At 41.5% G+C, this 23,378-nt stretch overlaps 3 protein-coding genes across 3 annotated transcripts; 2 read left to right on the plus strand and 1 right to left on the minus strand.

Moving 5' to 3' along the window:
- Positions 1–958: 958 nt before the first annotated feature.
- Positions 959–22,647, minus strand: rb1 (retinoblastoma 1). The gene is given in 28 exon segments (XM_034550027.1): positions 959–2,697; positions 2,842–2,888; positions 3,005–3,147; positions 3,249–3,279; positions 3,396–3,445; positions 3,447–3,545; positions 3,637–3,750; positions 3,854–3,958; positions 4,115–4,260; positions 4,569–4,723; positions 5,031–5,146; positions 14,136–14,359; positions 14,512–14,588; positions 14,743–14,774; positions 14,960–15,016; positions 15,100–15,216; positions 15,311–15,398; positions 15,913–15,987; positions 16,084–16,193; positions 17,278–17,355; positions 17,509–17,654; positions 18,559–18,669; positions 19,844–19,893; positions 20,036–20,074; positions 20,167–20,301; positions 20,582–20,685; positions 21,646–21,766; positions 22,160–22,647. Coding segments are annotated over 28 exon segments (2,742 nt in total). The 5' UTR covers positions 22,267–22,647; the 3' UTR covers positions 959–2,632.
- Positions 6,194–8,464, plus strand: LOC117742542 (lysophosphatidic acid receptor 6-like). Its single transcript, XM_034550028.1, has one exon. It carries the CDS (start codon positions 6,801–6,803, stop codon positions 7,896–7,898), a length of 1,098 nt encoding a protein of 365 aa, XP_034405919.1. The 5' UTR covers positions 6,194–6,800; the 3' UTR covers positions 7,899–8,464.
- Positions 11,874–12,848, plus strand: LOC117742543 (lysophosphatidic acid receptor 6-like). Its single transcript, XM_034550029.1, has one exon. The coding sequence runs from the start codon at positions 11,874–11,876 to the stop codon at positions 12,846–12,848; it is 975 nt and encodes a 324-aa protein (XP_034405920.1).
- Positions 22,648–23,378: the final 731 nt, after the last annotated feature.

Raw genomic sequence — 23,378 nt, forward strand, 5'->3', positions numbered from 1 at the left:
TTCTCTGGAGACATAGATGATATTTTTGGCAGCTACTTTGAGCTTCAGAGATGAAGGTGAAATCAGTAGATTGCACTAGCAGCTCCACTAAGAGAGAACTGAGGACTTTGGTGTCCCGCAATCATGTGCTACAGGCCGACTGCTTGGAATCAGCACCCACAAACTCAATAACACACTTCCACCCCCCATGGGGCCAGGCCAATTAAAACGTAGCCACTTCAAAGTGTTTCATGCCTGGCTGCGCCCACACCAAACTGTTTCTGTGTTCAAACAGGAATTAACTCGAGTCTCCGCGTTGGAAACAGTGCCATCGCACAATTAAGGGAGCCGTTACTGAGCAGGCAGCAGCTGTCATCGTTTCCCCCAGAGGAGCTGGAGGGAGTTCACAGCTGAGGGGAAAAACAAGGAGCTGCAGGTAAAAGATAAACTGATTAGTTGCACTACTCTCTCTCTTTCTCTCTCAATTCAATTCTCTTTAAGGAAGTCCACTGTTAAAATAGTATTATTATTGAAACAGCTGCAAGGTTTGCTTTCACCTTGTTTGGGACATTTCAATATCTCACTATTCTCTCTGCTTTCGTTATCATTTTTGTTTTTGAGAAGTTTCTCTGCTTATGTTTATTGTTTCTTTGTCAGTAGATTAACTGAACTGTATGCGGTGGTGGAATGTAAAAAACTACACAAATGAGGTACTTGTACTTGGCTGATGAATCAAATAATGAATTGCAACTATAGTAGTGCCATTTTTTATGGAAAAGAGTTTCATGGTTCCAGCTTCTAAAATGTGAGGATTTGATGCTTCTCCTTTTAATTACTTGAATTTCTTTAAAATATAGTTGTAGTACTCATTGGACACAGCAGGCGTTGTAAAATTACATTTTCCATGGCGCAATCTCGGAAACAAATGTACATTTTTAGTCAACCACCATCAAAGACAGTCATGTAACTCGAGATTTAATCAAACTGTGACACAATTTTTAATCATCTGTAATCGTGTACGCAAGTGAAGCCCGGATTCTGCACAGCAGAGGGAGGAAAATGACCATTGAAGCTCTTTGTTGTGACTGCAAATCTTTTGGGAGGTACAGGAAGTGATAAAGCACAAAATCACAGCTAAAATATACAGTGATCAAACAAATAATTGTTTAGACCAACAATGAGTTGGTCTAAACTGTCCATGATCATACTTGTCATTTATAAACTGTAAAATAAATAATCTTGAAGGTTAAGATTATTTAAAAGTCAGAAGTTAATGTTATTAAGATAATCGTAACCTTTAGATGGAAAACAGCTTGACCACAAGAAATGACAAATGTGGCCCTTGAATCTTGAGAAAAGAGAACTCAACTTTGTCATGTTTCTGTTTCATAACAAACACTCAAATTGTATTTTCCTCCAAAAAAAACCTGACATCCTAACATAGTATATAAAAGCTGGAATAAAATATGACAGCTCTCTCTAAAAGCAAAACAAACAAAAAAGGAGCATAACTCCACATGATGACATCACTTTGGTCATTCAGCTGGATACTGGCATCGAAGGAAAGAGAGACAACTGATTAACATAGAAGATAATGCCCACATGTAGTTATTTCTATGCAAAGGAATACAAAAACAAAAAAATTTTCAAAAGAAATATTTACTACATTTTCAAGGAACTACTTCAATAAAGTACAATATAAACACATTTTAATTTAAAAACTCTGGTAATTGACATTTCTACCAATATATTTGACCTTGGTATACTTTTCTGGAGTGAAGTCCACATATTAATGCTCCATGTGGTGCACATTATTCTTATTCTTTTCCCCCTCTTTCTCAGCAACCTCCAGGCTCCAAAGAGAAACCAACTTATCCGTAGAAAATGTGAGAATATGAAAAATAGTCTTCTAATTGAAACACGTTAGGAAGTGTTTGCATTTGATGAACATTTTCAACCCTCAAAAGTATAACAAAAGTTACTATAAAACTATACACAAAGAGAAAATTACCCGTCAACCAAATCCTAACTACAAGAAATTGGGTTGAGTGCAAATGATATGCTATATAATTTTCCTTGATATTTCTTTTTCTTTTCTAATTCTCACTTTATGAAAAAAAACTAAACTTTTCCAAGACATTTCAAGCAAGTTCCCAAGTAAAATATCACCTTAAAAGTAAAACTGCTGCGTGGAAAGACGATTTCCCTTCTGAAGCCGACATGTAATCCAACTGAAATGTTCCATCATGATTGAAACATTGTTTTTAAATGTCACAAAAGAAAAAGGTCAACATAAGAAGGTCCAGATGGATTACTTAACAAGGGAACCAGCAATGCATCTCAAGTTGAGAACATCCGTGAGAGCAAAAAAATTATATTTCTTTAAATACCCACAAACTAATAGCACTCTTAAAACCAAACATACTAAATCTTCAATGACATCAATCATTATTCTGTTAAAACACACAGTTAAAGCATCAACAAAAAGAGAGGAGAAAGTCCTCTGTATTCACATATTACTCCTCAAAGTTAAATACAAACTAAAATCCAACACTAAATGTAAAGAGAAACTCGTGTTTCCCTTTGTGTGTGAACAAAAGCGTAGAGTTCACGGTGTGATAAACAGTGCAGGTCAGTTCAGTAGGTTTTAGAGTTACTCCTTCTTTGATTCCGCATCCTCCTTCATCTTCTGCTCCTGCATGCGACTCCGAGTGGAGCCTTCATGAAACAAATCATCAATATGTCAGAACAACATATACGTCCACAAGCCGTAGGATTGACATCAAGCAAACATGAAGAAGAAGAATTGGGAATATCGAAAGATAAAACTGGAATGTAGCATATTAAGCAGTTTTCACTTACTCATCTCTGCAAGCTTCTGTATCAGTGTAGAATCTCCTCCAGATTTGCTGTAAATAAAAACATATAAAAAGTGTGTCTAATTGAAATATAGGTATAAATGTGTAATAAATCAGAGAGAGGGCTAGTACGCTACGACAAATATAACACCGTATTTATGACCAACCTGCCATCGCCTTCATCTTGCCCGTCCACATCGAACCGTAACCTCTTCAAAGGCTTCGGAGCCGAGCCGAGATCCAGAGTCCTCTTAAAGGAGCGCTCGCTGCTGTTGACCATCTGGTTGATCTTCTGGAACCGATTGGACAACTGCAGATGAAAACAAAAGGGAAACGAGCGAGTGAATGGGGGTCATTGTAATTGTAGAGTATCCTTCAATATGCATCAAAGCAAATGCAAGAAGCTCGTACCCCGAAAGATTCACCGATGGATACCAGCATTCTGTAAAGGCAAAGAACACAAATGAGAAACAGAAATGTGCAAATATGCTTTTTCACGCATCAAAAACAATGTAAAGAATCATGCCACTTGACAGGTGAAGTTTCCGCAGAACTCACCGGGAGCGAGGAGTCATGATACCCGGGGACATGCGTGAGTTTTTCAGGGGGGGAGATGTACACGTTGTTGCTCCCGGGCACACGCAGAGGTGAATTGGGGAACTTGTAGGGGCTTCGAGGTATTTGTGGGATTGGAGAGAGGGTGGGTGGCTACAAAAACAACACAGCAGCAATGAGAGGGTTTAGTCACGCGCTCATTGATCTGATTGCGGATGTTTTAAAAAGTCAAACTGTGTCTCACCCGAGTCGACGCATACTGCAGAATGTTGGTTTTCAGCTTCTGCATGAACACTTGGTTGTAGAAGACGATGATGGAGTCATAGTGGCCCTCAGTGATCAACACGTGCTTAAAGGTCTGCAACACAAAGTGAGATACAAAGACATGTTCAAAATAATTAAACATGCAGTGCGATTACAACAGCCTGAAGGATGATGTTATAAGTCTTAAAGGGCGTCACCTCCTGGTTGGTGTTGGGCATGTTCTTGTACGCTGTGACAATGGTCTTGAAGCGCAGATCGACACTCTTTACTTTACAGATGGCGTACATGGCCGACATCATCAACTACAGGAACAATGAGAAGCATTTTGAGATTAAAAAAAACAAAAACAAACACGAGGAAAGAGATGCAGAGAGAACACGGGAGCGAGACACAAATCGAGTCAAAACAAAGAGCGAGGGAATAGGACAGCATGACAGAGCAGTGTGTTGTCAGGTTACCTGGTCGAGGTGACGGTCTCTCATCAGCTCGTGCTCATGCTGCAGCGTGTGCTGGAACAGGGTCCATATGATTGGCTCTAGTTCTGGGTGGGAGGAGAGCAGGTAGGAGCAGAGTATCTGCAGCCTGCTGTAGGCCAGGCGGTACACTACAGAGAGGGACACCACAGAAAAAACCCTGAAGGACTTCTGATCTGAAGAGAGCGAACACCATAAATACTGGTTGTCATCTATTAATACTTTCTTCAAGCCATTTCCAGTTTCCAGTCATGAAGTCAAAAAGGTGAACATTTTGTTTTGTTTAAAATATTACTTCCATTTGCAAAATGGAGCTGGCAGTGTTTAATTCACTCAAGTCGATGTTAGTGTATGCAAGTAATCCAGAGAAACCTATTGTTTTATATGTCTTCAGGAGAACTTAAATAAACCGAAATAAACAATGTGATCGGCATCTTACATTTTTTGTAGAAGAGGCTCAGCGAGTTGGACTTTGGGAGCCGTGGAGTCTGGCCGGCAGGCTGGGTCAAAGGCTGAGAGGGAGCTTGAGAGCCGGGCGTGGCCGGGGACTCAGGAGGCAAGACACGAAGACCTGGACGCATGGGGGACAGGTATCTGGAAGATACAGAGAAACCCATTGGGCCCCGTCAGTTACACCATCAACATTAACGTGAACACGCAACTGTCCATTAAATGTACAGATAATTCATTTAGAACAGGGTGGATGAACAGGTTCAAAGCTACAGAAGGGAAGACTCTTAAAGGGCCGAAGTCATGGAAATTACGCAAATACCATAATGTTGAGCAATTAGTTCATCATAGTGACAGTCTTTTACTGATGACTCAGTGGTTTCACAACAGCCGTCTCCAAACTGTCGCGTACAGAAAGACCGACAAACAGATTGTGGGATGTCGGACTCACAGGTCAGCCGCGGTGTGGTTGTGCTGCAGTGGTTGGCTGAAACTGGCCGGAGTCTCCACCTGATCTGCTGCTCCGCCTCCATGCTCCTGTTTCAGCAGCTCAAACAGCGGCGAGTCCTGCAGAGACACAAACCTGATTATTTACATTTAACCAAAAACCCAGTGCATACTAAAAATGTTGAGAATTACTTTGCACCATTTACTGGAATTGATTTAAAGTAATGAAATCAAGACAAAGGGGGCAAAATCTTCTGAAAGCTTTCCCACCTCTGTCGAGGCATAAAGAAGCAACCCAAAATACTACTTTTACTGATGCTAGTTCCAGTTGTACCAAGATGTGAGCAGTCAATACTCAAAAGCTTTGCGAATCTGAAACACCAACACGGAATTTGAATTATTCCTACTTTGAATTGCATTGAATCTGATAAACAATCACAACACGATCAGTGGAGATACTGCAGTCTGTTTGTTCGATCAATGAACTTCTGCAATCTAAAACATGAAGAACCTACAGGAGGAACCAGAACCAGGGAATTTATGAGGCAAGCGGCCACTGTATGTTAGTGTTGCACTGCAGTGAATCCTACTCAAATTATTTGTAATCATTACAGAATTATATTATGTAAATATACACAGATAATTTCCTTTGCAAAAACCTAACTGTCATATCATAACTCTGGGCTGATGATACAGCTGTTCCTCATTTTTATGTTCATCCAAGGACACTCCCTACAGTATCCTATCTGATTATAGTGATTGCCACAGAAATCCCCTTTATCTGAAATTAGTCACTAATCAACGAAAGATCCCCACCGACACAAACATTATTCTCCTCGACACTTGTGAAACCACATTCAACTCAAGACTTAAAGTGATGCAGACCAGTGGTGTACGAGAATATCAGCATGTACACAAAGGCATAAATCTGTGATGAGATCATGGAGGTAAGTGGGTGGTTTACTTCTCCGTGAAATACACATCGACCCCAGGTACGGACTTGCTGTTAGTAAATTCTGTGTGTCACACCTGCCACGCCCGGCTGACAACATGTTTGTCCCAACGGCATTCAGGACGTGTAACGGACGCCAACACTGCACCGTTTTATTAGGCATATTCCCGTTTAGCAGGTCTAAAGTTATGCAAGGTTGATCCAAAACGCGCTATATTTCTGATGATAATCAGTAATAACAATATAATTTCTGATCGAGTGTCACTATGTAATTTTCATTTCAACAAATCAGCGATAGGAGGACTTTGGCCCCGGTGGCGGCTCCTCCCTCTGTGTTTCAACAGTCCGGTGAGTTCTTTGTGTAGCCTGACTTACAGCCTGCAAAGAGTTTCGGTAAGCCAGGGGCAGAGTAAAACCTCTGGGGCATAAATGTAACAATCACCATGCTCCCCCTCCCCCCCACGGCTGCTGCAGGAACAGACAGGAAACAAAAGAAGGGAAGAACCACTCGACTTCTCACTGAGTTGTAGAGAGGCACATGACTCTTCTCTCAAAGGGATAAACATTTCAACTGGAAAAGACTGAAGACTTCATTCAAATGAGGATTATTGGATGTGCAGGACAGCTTTCTTGTATGGAAAAAAAGGACGTTGGATACTAATACAGGTATTTTGTGGAGTTGCTGTATACTTTCCAGTATATCATAAGAGCATTCAGTATTTTTTCCTCCCTGAATTAAACGCAAATTTCCCTGACTGGTTGCACCTGGAATTTTCTGACTGACACAAGTAAACGGGTGAGGAGAACCTTTTTACTCTGTACATGTTACAGACTGACCAACCCGATTCAAAAATGTCTCACAGCATGAATCAATCAATCATGAACTGCAACAAGAGTGATGACTTCAAGTACCCTCTGTATAGCTCGGTTTTCAGTCTGGTGTTTGTCGTTGGATTCTTCTTCAACATGGTGGCTGTATACATTTTTGGCTGTACACTGAAGATGCGGAATGAGACCACGACATACATGATCAACCTTGTAGTTTCAGACTGTCTCTTTGTCCTGAGCCTGCCTTTTCGGATTGTTTACTTCATTACACGTAACTGGACATTTGGAAGTGTGCTCTGCAAGATCTCTGTGGCCCTGTTCTACACCAACATGTACGGCAGCATCCTCTTCCTCACCTGCATCAGTGTTGACCGTTTCCTGGCCATTGTGCACCCGTTCAGGTCCCAAGCAATACGTACCAAGAGGAATGCCAAACTGGCCTGTTGTGCAGTTTGGATTATGGTTCTTTCCGGAAGTATACCTACTGGGTTCCTTTTGGACACCACTTCACCCAACTCCCCCACAAACTACTGCTTTGAAAACTACTCCAGAAAACAGTGGAAGGCTGAGCTGTCCAAGGTGGTGGTGTTCATTGAGACTGTTGGCTTCATCATCCCACTGATGCTCAACGTGTTCTGCTCGATCATGGTGCTACGGACACTGAGTAAACCCCAAACACTCAACCGTGGAGGGACCCTCAACAAGAGAAAGATCTTGAGGATGATCATCGTGCATCTGCTCATCTTCTGCTTCTGTTTCATTCCCTACAATGTTAATCTCATCTTCTATGCCATGGTCCGCTCCAACGTCCTAACGGGGTGTGACGCAGAATATGTGGTCAGAACCATCTACCCCATTGCTCTGTGCATAGCAGTGACCAACTGCTGTTTTGATCCAGTCATTTACTACTTCACTTCGGAGACCATTCAGAGCTCCATCAGACGCAAGTCCACAGTATGGCACAAAGGTGCCAGGCTATTCGACAGGCTACAGATGGACAGCTCACAAAGCAGTCCAATCACATCAACATCCAAAAAGCTGACCCTGATGAATCTGAGAAGCAAACCGTTTGACAGTGAGTCTACAATCTAGTGGCAGCTATGGTTGTAAAGTGTGTTGATGATTCACTGACTGCTGGGGAAACCCGATTTGAATCTGAGGACGGAGGTGGAAGAAGAGAGGCCTTGAAGATCATAACGCATAAATACAATGGTTACTAAGGAATCTCTCATCCACTTGACACTACTGAGACTGGGAGTTAAGACACTGATCTCTAGTCAGTCAACAGAAGAATGGAGTCGAAGAAGAAACATTTAAAAACACTAAAGTGTGTAAAGCCTAAAGACTCTTTATCAAGGTGCCAATTCACCACACACAAGTTTGAAAACTCTATATTTTTTGAGTTCATGATGTGTATTAGTGACGATGACAGGTGGTGCGGCAAATAAGCAAATGCCTTTGTAAGACATTGTAAATATAGTATTCCTCAGAGCAGATTCTCACTCATATTGGCAATGCTGAACCAGTATTACAACTCTGTTTCATGTACTGTACTGTGCAGTGTCTAAGTAGTTGTGGCCCCACTATGGCACTTTAGAGAGCAGCATGTTCTATAACAGCTTTACCCATTAAACTGAAAGCAAATAAAAGTTGTTAAACTAAAAGGTTTTTGAGTTTGACATTCACTACTTGTTTGATAGAGTGGGTCGTTGAGAAATGTTATCAGGGTGTGTGTTGCTACCAAATCATCTTTCTAGACTGATCCGTCATGCAGGTGCCAACACAGCTACGGCTACTGTGGTTGGTCAGTGCCATGAACGCACAATAAGTCAATGCGTTTTAAAATGTAGATTACAGGTGAGGTCAATATTTGACAAATGCATTGTTCTGACCAACACTGCACTAACACTGCCAATGGCCTTATCTGAATAAGGAGGTTAAAAACAAACATGGAGTTACAGACAACATTTTTGAAAGTTACCGAAGTTGAATGAGAATCATTGAATCGGTTTCTTATCTATAAACAGGTAAAGTGAAAACACAGGTCACAGTGTAAATGGAATATTCTGCAGCTAGTTTCTGGTTCATTCTTGTAAAAGCTGCATGCTGCAAGACCGAGCACTGCTGAATTCCTGCTGAGCGGCTCAGCCCGAGGACAGGCTCATTCCGCATCGGATTGTGAGACATGAGCAGACGAGCGACAACTTGCCTCTCGAGGGAGAAGCCCGTTTACAAAATAGAGCACATGGGGGTTGCTGCAATTTTGAGACAGAGCTGATGAATAATGCAGATTGTAAACTTAAAACTGGCCTCCTTGAGACAATTAAAACAATTAGCCATTTCTTGAATCTTATGCTGCGTTCACATCAAAAAAGTGAGTTTACCCACCCGACTATTCGCGTCATTCGCGCCTTAGAGGGGGTGTGGCTTATCCCTCTCTCTCTCTCTCTCCATGGAAACAGTTATCATTCCCGCCATCCACCATGGAAGAAATAACCCCTATTTCTGCTTTATACTTGTTGTCTAAATCCCACAAATGTCAAAACATCTAACGCCCTGGTGTTTGGGTTCATAACATCACCCGTAGGCGCACACAGCTCGGTGAGTTTCACCGACTGTCTGGATAACTGCCGCTTCCAGCGCTACGAGAGCAGCAGCAGACAGTTAGATTCACCAACGGCACGACGTCAGTGATGACGGGCGGAGCATCTCAACGATGACAGGCGGAGCATCTCAACGATGATTGGCTTTCGCAACTCAGCGGTGGGCAAATTTTTAAAATTTTTATATTTCACCCGACACTGAGGCAAATTTTTCGCATGGCTCAATTTGCGTAATTCGCACCGCCCGCCGAAAATTTGCATAATTCGCAACCAGTCGCATTGACTACTGATCTACTCGAGCGAAAAATTCACAATGCTTTTGATGTGAACGCAGTATTATCCTCCGAAATAGGCTTCCAATCAAGATGCAGCTGGACTTTCTCTACACAAATTAAATATTTGTAATGGATTCATGGAATTGAGCAGAAAATATCATCCTGACTAAACACCAACATGATAATCACACAATATTTAAGAATCTATCAATCCTAAACAATAGTAGTGATGATGAAAAGAGGGATTATTGAATTACACAGCAGCAACAAAACAAAAAGAACATCTAGTGATGATTATCATAACATGAAATTTAAGATTTACTTTTTTTTTTAAAGTCTATACAATTCCAATTTGTCTCACAAGGACCAAGTAAAGTGTAGCAAAGTTGTAATATGTATAACAAATATATATTTATTCCCAATTTGATGGTAAAAATCTGATGTGGAGAACCGGTGAATTACTCCTTTTCTCTCAGGTGCAAAGACTAACATTTTGACAGAACATATTGTTTTTCCCAGAGAGTGACAAACTCTCGGCTGGCACACAAGATACAGGATTACAGCACCTTCTTTGAATGAATTATTGCTATTCCTCTGTCTGTATGGTTAATGATCAACCCCAATCCCCTGTGTGGCTTTTTAACAAGCAGCCATAAACATCACAGTAATGAAACAATCTGTGCTCAATTGTAAGACTGATCACAAAATTAAAGATGAATGTGAAAACTAGTTGGTTAAGACCAGATAACTGTCACAAGCCAGCCTCGGGACCTCTACGCATTAAATACATAAGCTCACTAAATATTTGTGATTAAATGAGCTCAAATTTAGTCGTAAAAACAAACCACAAGAAGTGTGTGGTAGAAGTGGAGCGAGGGAGACCCTGACCTGTGTGCGAGTGTAGGCGTAACGGCTCCGACGGACAGCTTGTGCACCGTTACAGCGTCCTGATGAGTTATCCTGCTGCTGAACATCAGCCTTTTCACACCCTCGTTCATGAGAAACCCAGACTGGTGAGTGAGGATGTTTTCTGTTTCAATATTATTTTTAGTTTAGCTGATTGTGCTTGAATTTTACATGTACAGTAGGGACACGGATGAAGCCAGCAATTAACTGTATAAATCTGTCAAGGTTTATCTGAACACTAGATAAGGAATCAATATTTGAGAACGCGTTGGGGCTTTTACAATTAAGAAACCAAATGAACGTGATGACTGAATGCTTACACAGAAGTTGTTTTCAGATCACCAAAGCAGACAAAGTGTATGTTCAGAGCAAAAAAGATCACAGTTGGAAAAATAGGTGTTCAATGCCTTGTCATGTCATAGAATAGAAAGTCTTATCACATAATGTTACTCAGAATTAAAAAAAGAAAGCAAAAAGGAAAGCCTGAATGCTGACTGAAAGTAAGAGTATAGTGAGGATCAACATTTTTGTATTAAAAATCATCTCACAATTGTATTGTTTAAATAAATGTTCAAAGGCAAAGCATCTTAATAGAATTTGTGTAATAGTTGAAGCTTTCTTGTAATTCAGTGGTTTTGTTACAACTCAAAAGGTCATTTTGGGTTGTGAGTCGTTTAAATTACTTATTACATTATTAATGACATACAACAAACCGCACAAATTGGAAAATAATGCTATATACACACCTTATATATAATATACCCTCCTAAAAAATGTAAGTTGTAAAGCTAAACTGCATATTTACTCAGCTGCCACAAACTAGTCTAAAAATGCCAATCAAGTTAAATAAACCCTTCTGACTAGCTCAACGACTTAATAAACTTCACTAAATGTTAATTTACTGCAGGGGCAACAGCTTTACATGGTGAGGGATTCTTTTTCCCCACTCTGAATGTAATGAAACCAAATGTTTGCTTGTTCTATGAGAGCAGGAAGTGGCAGTTAAAACTTTATTGACAGATTGACTGTCGTCTTTCTTGCACATCAAATATGAATTGAGGTATGTTAGCCATGGTTGTGTATTATGTCACCTAAGCAAATTTACATTCCATAAAACAGCAGGGATTTTGAGTTCATTAGGTTTTTACTTGCCGCAGGTTTAACTCCAGCAGAAGCAACTGAACCTTTTCCTTCCTCTCGTCTTATTTTCCCTTCAACCAAACTAATTTCCTCCAGAGATGAGAGGGACGCAGTGATTTAAAGAAAGCTAATTATCTTGTGCCATGGAGTTGTGGAATATGACCGATGTGCTAGCCAAGCCCTTCTCTCCTCTGTCTAACTGCACTGTGGACACCAGCTACCGCTTCACCTTCTACCAAGTGTCCTACGGTGTCATCTTCCTGCTGGGGTTGGCCACCAACAGCCTGGCTCTGCGCAGACTGTGTGCATCTCCCGGCACCATGAACAGCACAGCCATTTACATGGTCAGCCTGTCAGTTGCCGACTTGTTTTTCGTAATCTCTCTGCCCCTGAGGATCTACTACTACCACCAAAAGGCCGGAGCTTTGTCCTCCAAGACAGGAGACCCGTCTAGTTGGACTCAGGGAGCGCCATACTGCCACCTCACCTTCATCCTCAAATACATCAGCCTGTATGGGGGAATCTTCTTCCTGGTGTGCATTGCTGTGGACCGTTACTTTGCTGTCGTGCACCCGATCGCCTCAACACTCCGCAGGCTGCGTGTTGCACAGCTGGTAAGTGGGGGGATCTGGTGCTTGGTGCTGGGGCTCTGTGTGAGTCTGCCTCTGCTGCACTCTGCAGCCACTCGCCAACACCAGCCCTGCCTGCTGGACCCGTCCTCGCAACGCCACCGCTCCATCATCCTGGTAGCCCTGGGCTTAGTCCTGGGGTCATTTCTGCTGCCCACTTTGCTGCTTCTCTGTAGCTACTGCAGAGTGCTGAGCGTGCTTCGCAAGCCGAGACACCGCCAACGCCGCAGCCGTCAGCACACTCTCACAATTATTTACTGGGTGCTAGGCATCTTTCTGCTGTGCTTCGTCCCCTATCACATCAACCTGCTGGGATACACGCTCACACATGTGGGGCTGCTGCACCATTGTGGCCTGGCCAAGGTGACCAAGGCTGTGCACCCCGTGGTGTTATTACTAGCAAGCTCCAATTGCTGCCTCAACCCACTTGTCTACTATTTCTCCAGCAGCCTGGTGCACAAGGAGGCACCCGGTAGTGGCAGCCAGTGACAGTTTCTTTATCATTATCTTGAGAGCACTAGACTACTTTATTGAACAAATTCCATACAATTCTATATTCGTATACAGTATCCCATAACCCATTGTGGTGGCTGGGGCATGGTTAGGCTCAGCGGCAGAGAGGAGTGGGGGAGTGGCTCAGGGAACAGGTGCCGGGAATTGGCCTAATTGGCCTCAGCTGCAGGGGATCAGATGTTGTGTGTCTCTTCCCTGTATTAGGTTCAATAGGGATGGAGGCGCGGGGCAGGAGAGCAAGAGGCACAGTCTGCCAGAGCGTACCGGTGGTAATAAAGAATATTACGATACCCTGAGTGTGCTCAAATCATTGGTTCTAGGGGGAAAACCCAGAGAATGTGACACCCAACGTGGGGCCCCTTAAGGAAAACGCACACTTCCTATTGAACCTAATACAGGGAAGAGACACACACAACAGCTGATCCCCTGCAGCTGAGGCTAATTAGGCCTCTTCTCGGCACCTGTTCCCTGAGCCACTCCCCTCCGCAACTAAGCCTAACCACACCCATACTGTGCACACTTCTTTGGAAGTTAAACTCAAGAGAATTCTGCATGTGTAAATATGTTAGCTGCATTTTTGGTAGGAATTGCAATGTAGAAGAGGATTTGTGTGTTTGTTCATTTTAGCACACCAGGCTGGGGGTACCATGCTAAGAAGAACATCGTCAGCTAAATCATTTTTTTCAGTAGAATTTAAATCAGTTTGGTTGCGTTTGTGAAATATTTAAATGCAATGGCATTTTTAATATGAAATTAATGTTGAATTTGTGTGGAACTACGCCAAACAATCAAGTTACAGTTTATATCCATGTCAGTTCAAAATGTCATCACTTCATCATTTTATCCTTAATTAGCATGTGAATTCTTGAGTCACTTGTAACTTGTTTTGTACGGTCACAGTGACCTACGACTTCCAAAAAGTAATCTTTGAGTCCTGGTGGACATTCCTGAGCTAACACGTTCACAAGAATGGACCGGACGGCCAATCTAAAAACAGAATGTCTCTGTTCACAGCGGTAGACATAGAAATGCTGATAGAACCTTATTGGAGTTGTTTATATGTTCATCTTTTATGTAATTTATGTAACTGTAATAATAATGAACACATTAAAAAAAACGGTGGATCTTCTTTCTTTTCATGGGCAGATAAATGCTATACAACGTGTGTATTTGTACAGCGTCTATGAGTTTTTAAGTTGTGTATGGATGAACCTCATTGGCCCTTACTAGCACACTGTCGTAGTGATGCGAGATCAAACTGACCGTCCTCCATGCAATTCTCTCCATGATGAGGTTCTCGCAGGTCTCCAGGTGTTTGACGATATCTTTGCTCAGAGTGGGCTCGGCCTTGATGAAACTCTCGATGACTTTGTAGAAGTCAAAGGCGGGGAGGTCGACCACATCCAGTATCCAGGGGAAACACAAGTCGGTTTCAACTGGGTCACCAGCAGCATCATGGTTGTATCCTCCAGTCTTAAAACTGCTCTCTAATCATGAGGAACGAAAATATTATATTACAACTTATTGCAAATTTACAGGAAGTGTTAACCTGTATTACTGATAACTGTAAATACAACACAGTCATTTCAGAGTTAGTTTGTCAGTGCATCTGTTATTAACTTAAAATCACAGGACCCACCTCCATACGTTGCCATCACCACCTCCAAAGCGCACGCCAACAGTGATGTGTGGAATGTGGAGTCATTGAGGAGTTTACTGCAATGGAAATCATATGACTCAGCAGGAAGACAAATAACGCTTCACTGCTACTTAATGCTACCCTTACAATTAAAACATGCACGCACAAGTAATTACGCAACACCATTGACTAACTTCTTCACTGTGATTAAGTAACAAAAAGAAGACCTACCTGAAATTTTGCACAGACAGTCGCTTCTCTTCCTACAAATTGGGAAGGAAAACAACATAACCGAGTTATTTCAGAAATGCACGTCATCTACAGTTCATGAGAGTTGCTTCCTATTCAGATGTTGTTGTTGCTCCCCACACTGGGTAAACCTGGGAACTGCTACATTTAAATGATCCTGAGCGTCTCAATAAATAAACAATAAAAATAAAACAAGTACCGATTTCAGCATAGCCTCCATGATTTTGTAATACAGTCTGACACCGAGTTTGAATCTCTGAAAGAGAAAATAAATATACATGTCAGACATAGGGAGTATCGCCATTGTTGCTCATTCTCTTCTTCAGAGTTAGTTCTCACCTGACAACCGAGTACTATACAGCGCGGGCCGACTGCCAGGCCAAACCTTTGGCTGAACGCCTGTTCGAGTGTCTCCAAACGCGACAGCACAGCCTGCATCGGGTCCACGGTGCAATTCTGATCACAGGAAAGAGGGAAAACGTCAAATCAAGGCACCAAGATGCTGTTTCGTGGGACATTATAATCAGCGGCAACAATTCTAGACACTTACTTTAAAATAAGTAGCTAGGTTTGTAGATGGCTGATCGCCACTGGAGGTGAGGTCACCTCTCAACTGCTGAATGGAAGTCATGGCAGCTCTGATGAGACAAAACAAAAGTCAGACAGTGCTGAAGGGACATAAACTCAGAACAATTCACACAATGAAATATGCCCAATGATCTACACCCCAAAACAATCTTGAATGTTTGATTTTCTATTTGTGGATACCTACAGTATACACTTTCAATGAATATTACATTTGCATTTTAAGAATGGCATAACATCTGTATAGATGATATGGTATAATTGAATGTTTTGGAAACAGTCATTTGAAGTGCAGGTTTATCTTTATATTTTCACAGCTACTGTGACAATTAGTGTACACAATGAAAAAAAGCTTAAAGTTCTTCACAAAGATCACATTTTCATCATAAACGCTGTCTATTGATTTTTCAGTCCTTAAAAACTTCAGGAACTTCCAAATGCACTGGTTGACAGCTGTGTACAGAGTCTCAGGTAGGAAGGCGAAAGCGAACACAAGTATGCAATCCTTCTCCTCCGTTGCGATTGTGAACAATGATTTGAACAATAAACAGGTGAGTAACTGCTAACCTGATCGGGGTCTGGGGAGGAATGAGTACGTCGTCATCTGGCTGGTTCTTCTTCGGGGTTCTTTCCACATGGGATCTGAAAACAGGAGCAGGTTATTAAACACTTGTCTATAAAATATTGTAACAAATTAGACCAACATCAAATTCAATTGTGAAGAAAAGAGGAAATTACATCTTGACTTTCGGAGCAAAAACGGTCTCATCTCCGTCGAAGAACAGCCGTCCATCAATGTCTCTACTCTTGAGATAGTGCTCTTCGTATTGTTGGTTGAGGTCTTTCGCCTGTGGTGAAAATGAAAGGTTACTACTCATTGTGCCTCATTGTTACAACTACATGCAAGGTTGTGACTGAGACAGATACCGATTCATTAAATTTGACCGTAATCCAAAAGTGTTAAATGCTAAAATGTACTCAAACAAAAGCATTGCATGGCTCCCTTCAGTGTTAAATAACTGCTGCACTGTACATGAGCTGTTGATGTCACCAGCACTGTTTATGAGGTACAGAAACCTTTACCTACTGTAAAAGAACAATTTCACAGTTTTCAGAGAAATGCTAACATCTTGATCTCTAACAATGCACCAAATTCACTAGATTAAAGTTTTAGCTGTGAAATCTTAATCTGAAAATTCAATCTGCAATCATAGAGATCAGACAATGTGTGTTGGATCAGACAATGATCCAACACTAGTAATCCCTGCTGATGGTTATTCTTAAAAACAGCAATACGTTGCCACATCAGACTCGAGCTCAGTGGAGTCTTTGTTGCACTAATTTGTTGCACAATTTACACTTGTCTGAAGATTGTACAATTGCAACCGTGCCAAAGCCTCAGATCTCAACCTGAAAAAGATTAACATCTCTGAAATAAGGCAAGGCTCAAACCTTCCTGGAGACCCGTCAAAACTAGTCAGAGAATAAATATAAAATAAAATATTCAGGCCCAACATCTTACTCAAAACGTAATACTCCCCCGCCCCCCCCCCCCCCCCCCCCCTCCAACTTCCCCAGGCTTATGTAAGTAATGCACAACACCTGCCCATTAATCGGGTAATGTTACAGTTATAGTAATAAATATGTCTAGTATCCTTCTTCGAAGAGTGTGTCAGTGTCAGCAAACAGTAGCATCATATGTCCCTTGTTTTCATACCTGCCTCTGCCATATACTACCCTGAGACACGACAATGAATCCCCTGCATGAGTACACATTTTCCTGACACCAAACATGCATGAGAACAACCAACAGCTGTCAGACAATCAAACACTCAAAAATGGGACTAGCAAGCAGTAAGAGATAACTAATGAAAACAGTGGGTGAAGAGCAGACAGAGAAACCAAACAGGTAGAGCAGGTGTGCACCCCTACCTGAGGAAAATCTGGAGATTTCGAAAGATCCAGTGAGTCCAGGAAAGCCGAGAAACTGGTCTGGTATACATTCTTCACCTGCAAATACAGTTTGCAAAAACAGACAAACAGAGGGCAGAAAATGTGTTTGTACGATGACTGTAAGTACTATAAAAAAAGGTGGGGTGAGTGTGTGTGTGTGTGTGGAGGGGGGAGGAGGGGGGGGGGGGGGGGGGGGGGGGGGGCTCAGACCTCTTCTGCATTGCAGTCATTCTCGTTGCACAAGGTTTTGAGGAGCTGCAAATCCACCTCTGGCTCCAGGGGTTTGGACTTGGCTTTGCTCTGGCTGCGGCGAGATGTTCGTGTCGGAGGGCTCTGAACTTTGCTGATTGCTGATTCTGAGAGGAAAACATTCAAGGACTTAGAAAATCTCTGAGAGCCATAAACAATAAAACCATTCATGACACAAAATATCGTTTAACATTTTCCATGACTGGAAAATATGACAGCTATTATACTATAGGGATGCACCGATCCAAAGAACTCAATCCCATTAGGCATGTGCTGGAGCTTTGGTTATCGGCCAATAAAGAGTGATCTGATACCAGTGTTTAACTAATAAGCTGTACGTCTGTGTGTAGTAGTGACTGGGATCATATTATTTTATGTGTAAGGCAACATCAGGCTTGGCTTAATCTTTGCTTTCCTAACTTTAGAAAACAAAATGTAATATATATATATATATATATATATATATATATATATATCTATCAAGTACATTTTTATATATATATATATATATATATATATATATATATATAAATGTACTTGATCTTTATTTCTTTTAAAACAATAAATTGTGCACCAGTAACTTTGTGAAATAAAATTTAAAAAAGAATAGGAATTGCAATTTGGGTATCAAAGTCCACAGCTAACCTGTTTGTTGTTAGCTCCCTCAGCTATGCGGTCTACCGGCGTGCTGCCGACGCATAATGTAGGTCCCGCACATCTAATCAGGCGTAAACATAGAATTGAATCAAATAAATTGGCCCCATTGTGACCGATAATCGCTCCAACTATTTGAATCAATATCAGATCGGTGTATCCCTACTGTACTATATTGTACTATACTATCCATTGTATATACCATTTAACATCCCATTAGGGTTGACAGCAAAAGAAATAAGCGTTCATGTTTTCATCCTAACTCAGAATTGAGGCGTTACACTTTCCAGACTTGAAAACCTTGTTGTACAATGAGAAGTCAGAAAGCAGGTGGAAGTAAATGACACAGAAGCTTACTGTAAAGAGGTTGCAGAAGGTCTGGAGGGCAACGCTTGATGAATAACTCCAGCGTACAAAGCAGCAACTGGAATGATATGACGAGGTCATCCTCCATCTGCAGGGCCCTTCCTGCAAGTAGCAGAGACGCAGCAGATGAGACGCAGCACATGAGAAGCAGCACATGAGAAGCAGTATCACAATACTACCGCTGCAGCATAGAAACAACAGAACTGTAACCGTTAATTTGAACTCTACAGCTGAGCACAACAGAGGAAAGAAGGATGGAAAGTAGAAGATGGAGCAACATGAAATCTATTCCATTCAATGTGTTAACAGCTTGGTCATACTTGTTGTTGTTAATAGGCTTAAAAGGCTTGACGTTTAACTTTGCTGTTTTTCAAGCTGGACCCTATTTCCAATGTGTTTGTGTCCAAGTGACTTGATGGGGAATAATGAGGGATAATGCTGCAACCAGCAGCCACAAAAAGAGGCATAAAGAGCAAGTGAGCAGCATCAATGTAACGCTACGAACACTAAAAGTGTCTCGTTTCCGCCACTGACCGGCTCAGATTGTTATTTAAAGTTCATGACGACTGGATGTAATGGACGCTACAGAGAAAATAAATGTTTTTCCTTACCTTTCATTTGCTCTGTTTATTATTGTGGCCAAGGCCCGCTCAAAGAGAAGTCTCATTGGAAAATCTCAACAGCCGTATACTCTATATATCTCCCCTTCACCAATGCATCATTGCACCTGTCAGTTGTGCCCCATATATAAACTACCTGCCACACTAATACACACTGCCACCCGTGGTCAACCTGAGATAGGCTCCACATTCAAACATATAATACACAGACATAACTAATGGCTCCTACATATGCTATTAGCGGCCATCATCCACGTTGTCGAAATAGTTAATATTAAATAGTTAATATTTAGCCATAACAATGAAAATCTTTGAAATAATTATAAGCTACACTTTTTGTACTTCAACACAACAAACACTGCCAGACTGACAGTCACGTTTCCACCTTCTGCCGGCAGCATGCCATCTCGCGAGATTTCAGAATAAGCCTTTTCCTTGAGCGAGGCTCTTTTCATAATGTTGCCATGGCAACAACAGGCACATTTAGTTGACATAAGTTACTGTGCCAGCTTGCCCCAATATGATTGAAGCCCAGGAGCATCTGAAGTGTTATTGCTAAATACTGGACCAATTTCAGAACATGTTGGCCCCATTAGTCAGTTAGACAAAGAAAAATGGATCCAGGTTGAAAATACCAAAATGACCCTTTAGCTTACCTTTCGCTAAAAGGAACATTGTCCAGCAGCTTCGCATGGTCTTCCTTTCCCTTGGAAAAAAAGACACTGAAACATTAATCATGAATCTGCATCATATCTTTTATAACAAGCACTCAATTATTCAACACAAGACCATAAATATACTTTAAAAAAGTATATTTTACAAATGTGGTGAAGAAGTATCCGACTTACTGATCATCAGAAGCCAAAGCAAAGATTGTCTTGCACGTTCTGAAAACAAAACAAACGTTATCAATTATAATTTTGCCCTAAACTGGTCGCCATGAATGAAGAACCTGTGCTGTATTAATGTGTTCACTCACTTCTCAAATCGCTGGTAGAGAGCCAGCGACACATCGTACTTCTTCTCCAGTCGCGTCAGTGCTGAATTCACCTTGGTGCTTATGGTATCTAGGTTCACATCCAACTTCCACACCAGAGCCACAAACTGCTTTACACTACAAAAACAAGTTCATTTGTGTGAGACATAGAAAATAAAAATGCATGGAATTGAACAAAAAAATGTAGGATTAAAATTTACAGCCGATCTGAACTTTTTCCCACAAACATTTCAACACATCCAAGACAGTTTGGCCACAGCTCGTATATGGACCTTGGTCCAAAGAGCAGCCGAAGGTTATCCTCTAACAGAATGTCTATTAAAATGACTCATATTACATGCATTGATGTGCATGAGTATTTGTCAATTACATGGCATCATGCATCGGCAGTACTCACTTCAGACTGACTGCTTTCAGAACCTGAGTTACGGTGAAGCAGGCGACATCTGCGTCCGTCCCCGACACAAACAGACAAGCCCCCCAGACCCTTTTCTGACTGTCCTGAAATGGAAAGAAATTAAAATACTTATGTATACATAATAACATGCTATTTGAATCACTTTTATACTGGTGGGGAATGTTAATATTATAGCTGAAACATATATCCAATAGATCTGTTATAACAAGGTAATACCAACATGTATAATTTTATTTAAATCACACTTTTGTCCACCTTTCTTATAGACTGTTTAAATTTCCTTCACCAGAAGGTAAAAAAGGAATCCGAAACCACAATTGGACTATGTGCCTAAGACAAGGTTGACTTTTCATATAAAGATTGCATGAAGAGTTTTATCCAACCACCACATGCCAAAAGCATAACACATTACCCACTATACCACACCACCTGGCATGTTGGCAGCACTAATTAATCTGACATTTTGCATTCAATCTCAAAGATGATAATAGACGACTTGTGACAGCGTCACAAGAGATTTCCATCCTCGTCTGCTCTCCTTTCACAAGGGGTGGAAAGCTAACTATATGAAAGAAATGCAATTGAGTAGCTTGCACCTTTTGAATACCTTTGAAAATCAGTGACTATAATTGCACGCAAGACAATTTCTTTATTCAGCAACTGTTGGAAAGCAAAAACTATCCAGTCGTCTACGGTTTGTGTTTTATGCCCCAATTACTGTGGATAATGCACATCATTATTGAAAATGGTTTAGCCTTGTAAGGCAACTTTGAGAACGCATCAGACATGGAGAGGTTGTGAGTGCATGTTCATTTTAATGGTTGTGGCCTTCATGCCAAAGTGCGCTTTTTATTCTGCTCAGACAGTTTAAACAGTGTGAAGTGAGAAAAGTGAGCAGTCTTCAAAAAGGGATACTTTTGTTCTCTTATTGGTAAGTTTTCAACCATTACATTCAATTTCCAGTCATGCCATTTCCTTTGTTTCCACAGGACAGTCAACAGGATCACACCAAATGTACCGACACATCACTTATAAATACGTACGGCGATTTCATCCATAGACTCTTGAACAGTTTTCCACAGCGCCCAGGCTCGATCACACACCAGGTCCGTCACATGAAGGCTCTTACACAGGGTCACAAATTCAGCATCCTTGTCTCGGTGCCTAGAGGACGGAGGCCATACATCAACGACAACACATACACGGTTTAAGGACATCACAACAACAACAACAACAACCAGTGCAGAGACCTCCCTGACCGTTAGCCAGCGTCTGTGTCGGACTCAGATGTATTTAAATGTACGCTGTGGCGGCGTTACATCTCTTTCCTAGTTAGTTGCAGTCACAGTGTGACGCGGAGACGTTACAACTCGCCGGTATTCGCTCTAAATAACGTCTCAGGCCTGACTTAGTTTGAATAAGCTAGCTAGGTTAGTCATCTTTACCAAGCTAACATTAGCCAGAGGACCAGTAACTCTAAGTAACCAAACAGAGTAAACTCTACACAGACACACGCCGACTGCGGAGACAGTAATGCAGCAAAAGATAACGTCTTACTTTTTAAAAGATAACTCTGGGCTCTCCTTCTTGTCTGCAGAGACACTTTCGGCACTTTTCGCCTCCTTGCTCTGTGCCGTCCCAGAGTTGCGCTTTTTCGGTGGCATCTTGTTGCGCGGTTACCTTAAAGGTAATATATTAATTAAAAAGAGAGCTATGTTGTGGAGGCAGTTAATTGGGTTTACTACGTTTAAAGACCACTGCACGAGTCCCGTGGCAACAATACAACAAAACTAACTGGCTTCCTGAAACCGATTTGAAGTGGATGCTCGTTTTGAATCACAGATGTGCGCGGCGGGTAATCGGCGTCGTCGCTGTCTCAAGCTTTAGACGCCCAACCGGAGTCAGTGTTTACAACTCTGTGTACACTGACCGAGCCACTGAGTTCATATGACCGATCGGATGTGTCTGTTTAAACCACGTGCTGTTGACAGTTACATTAGATGACCGGGTTATATCGTTATACTTTTCTTAAACTCCCCGTGAGTGTGCTTTCACTGGGCTCACGTGACACTCCGCAAACGAACAAACCCAAACCCACGAGATGAAAACGCGGGAAAATATCGACGCAACATCCGCTCATTAGCATCCATCCCGCCATAACCGACCGGGTCCGTGTCTGTTGTGTTCGTTTGTTTTATGGTTCATTCGAAAATACAGAAATACGGAAATACCGTGGTTTCTTCGTTTTCTGTTTGAAACCAGAAACGGGAAAACGGAAAACCACTTCTGTTTTCCGTTTTTGTCGTCTGAAACCAAAAACGGCAAAACGGAAGTGCTTAAAACGAATGTCAAAATAAAAGCCAGTGATAGATGTTCTAAATTACAGTCTTCTATGAATCAAACGCATATCAGGGTAACGTTAGGAGAACATTAATGAATCAATATAAATAAATAAACCTGGATATGTCAGCAACAGTAGTCACTACAGGCAGTTTAATATTCATTCCCATATATGTACACAGCAAGAATCAACTTTTCAATTAATCGTTGCATTGTTTAATGCAACACAGTTCCTAATATAGTTTAATCAAACTAATGTATGTGTGTAGAGTTGTTGCTGTTAGCATCATATTTATATTTCCACCTCATTGTGCTGTTTCTTGAGTAGAGCCTGTATGAGGAGACGCAGAGTAAAGGGTTTACCTTCCTACCATTAGATGGCAGTATACCATACCTCGTTGATTGATTTGTCACACCTAAATCCTGCATTGAATGG

Source organism: Cyclopterus lumpus, chromosome 14 (genome assembly GCF_009769545.1).
Source record: "Cyclopterus lumpus isolate fCycLum1 chromosome 14, fCycLum1.pri, whole genome shotgun sequence".
NCBI lineage: Eukaryota > Metazoa > Chordata > Actinopteri > Perciformes > Cyclopteridae > Cyclopterus > Cyclopterus lumpus.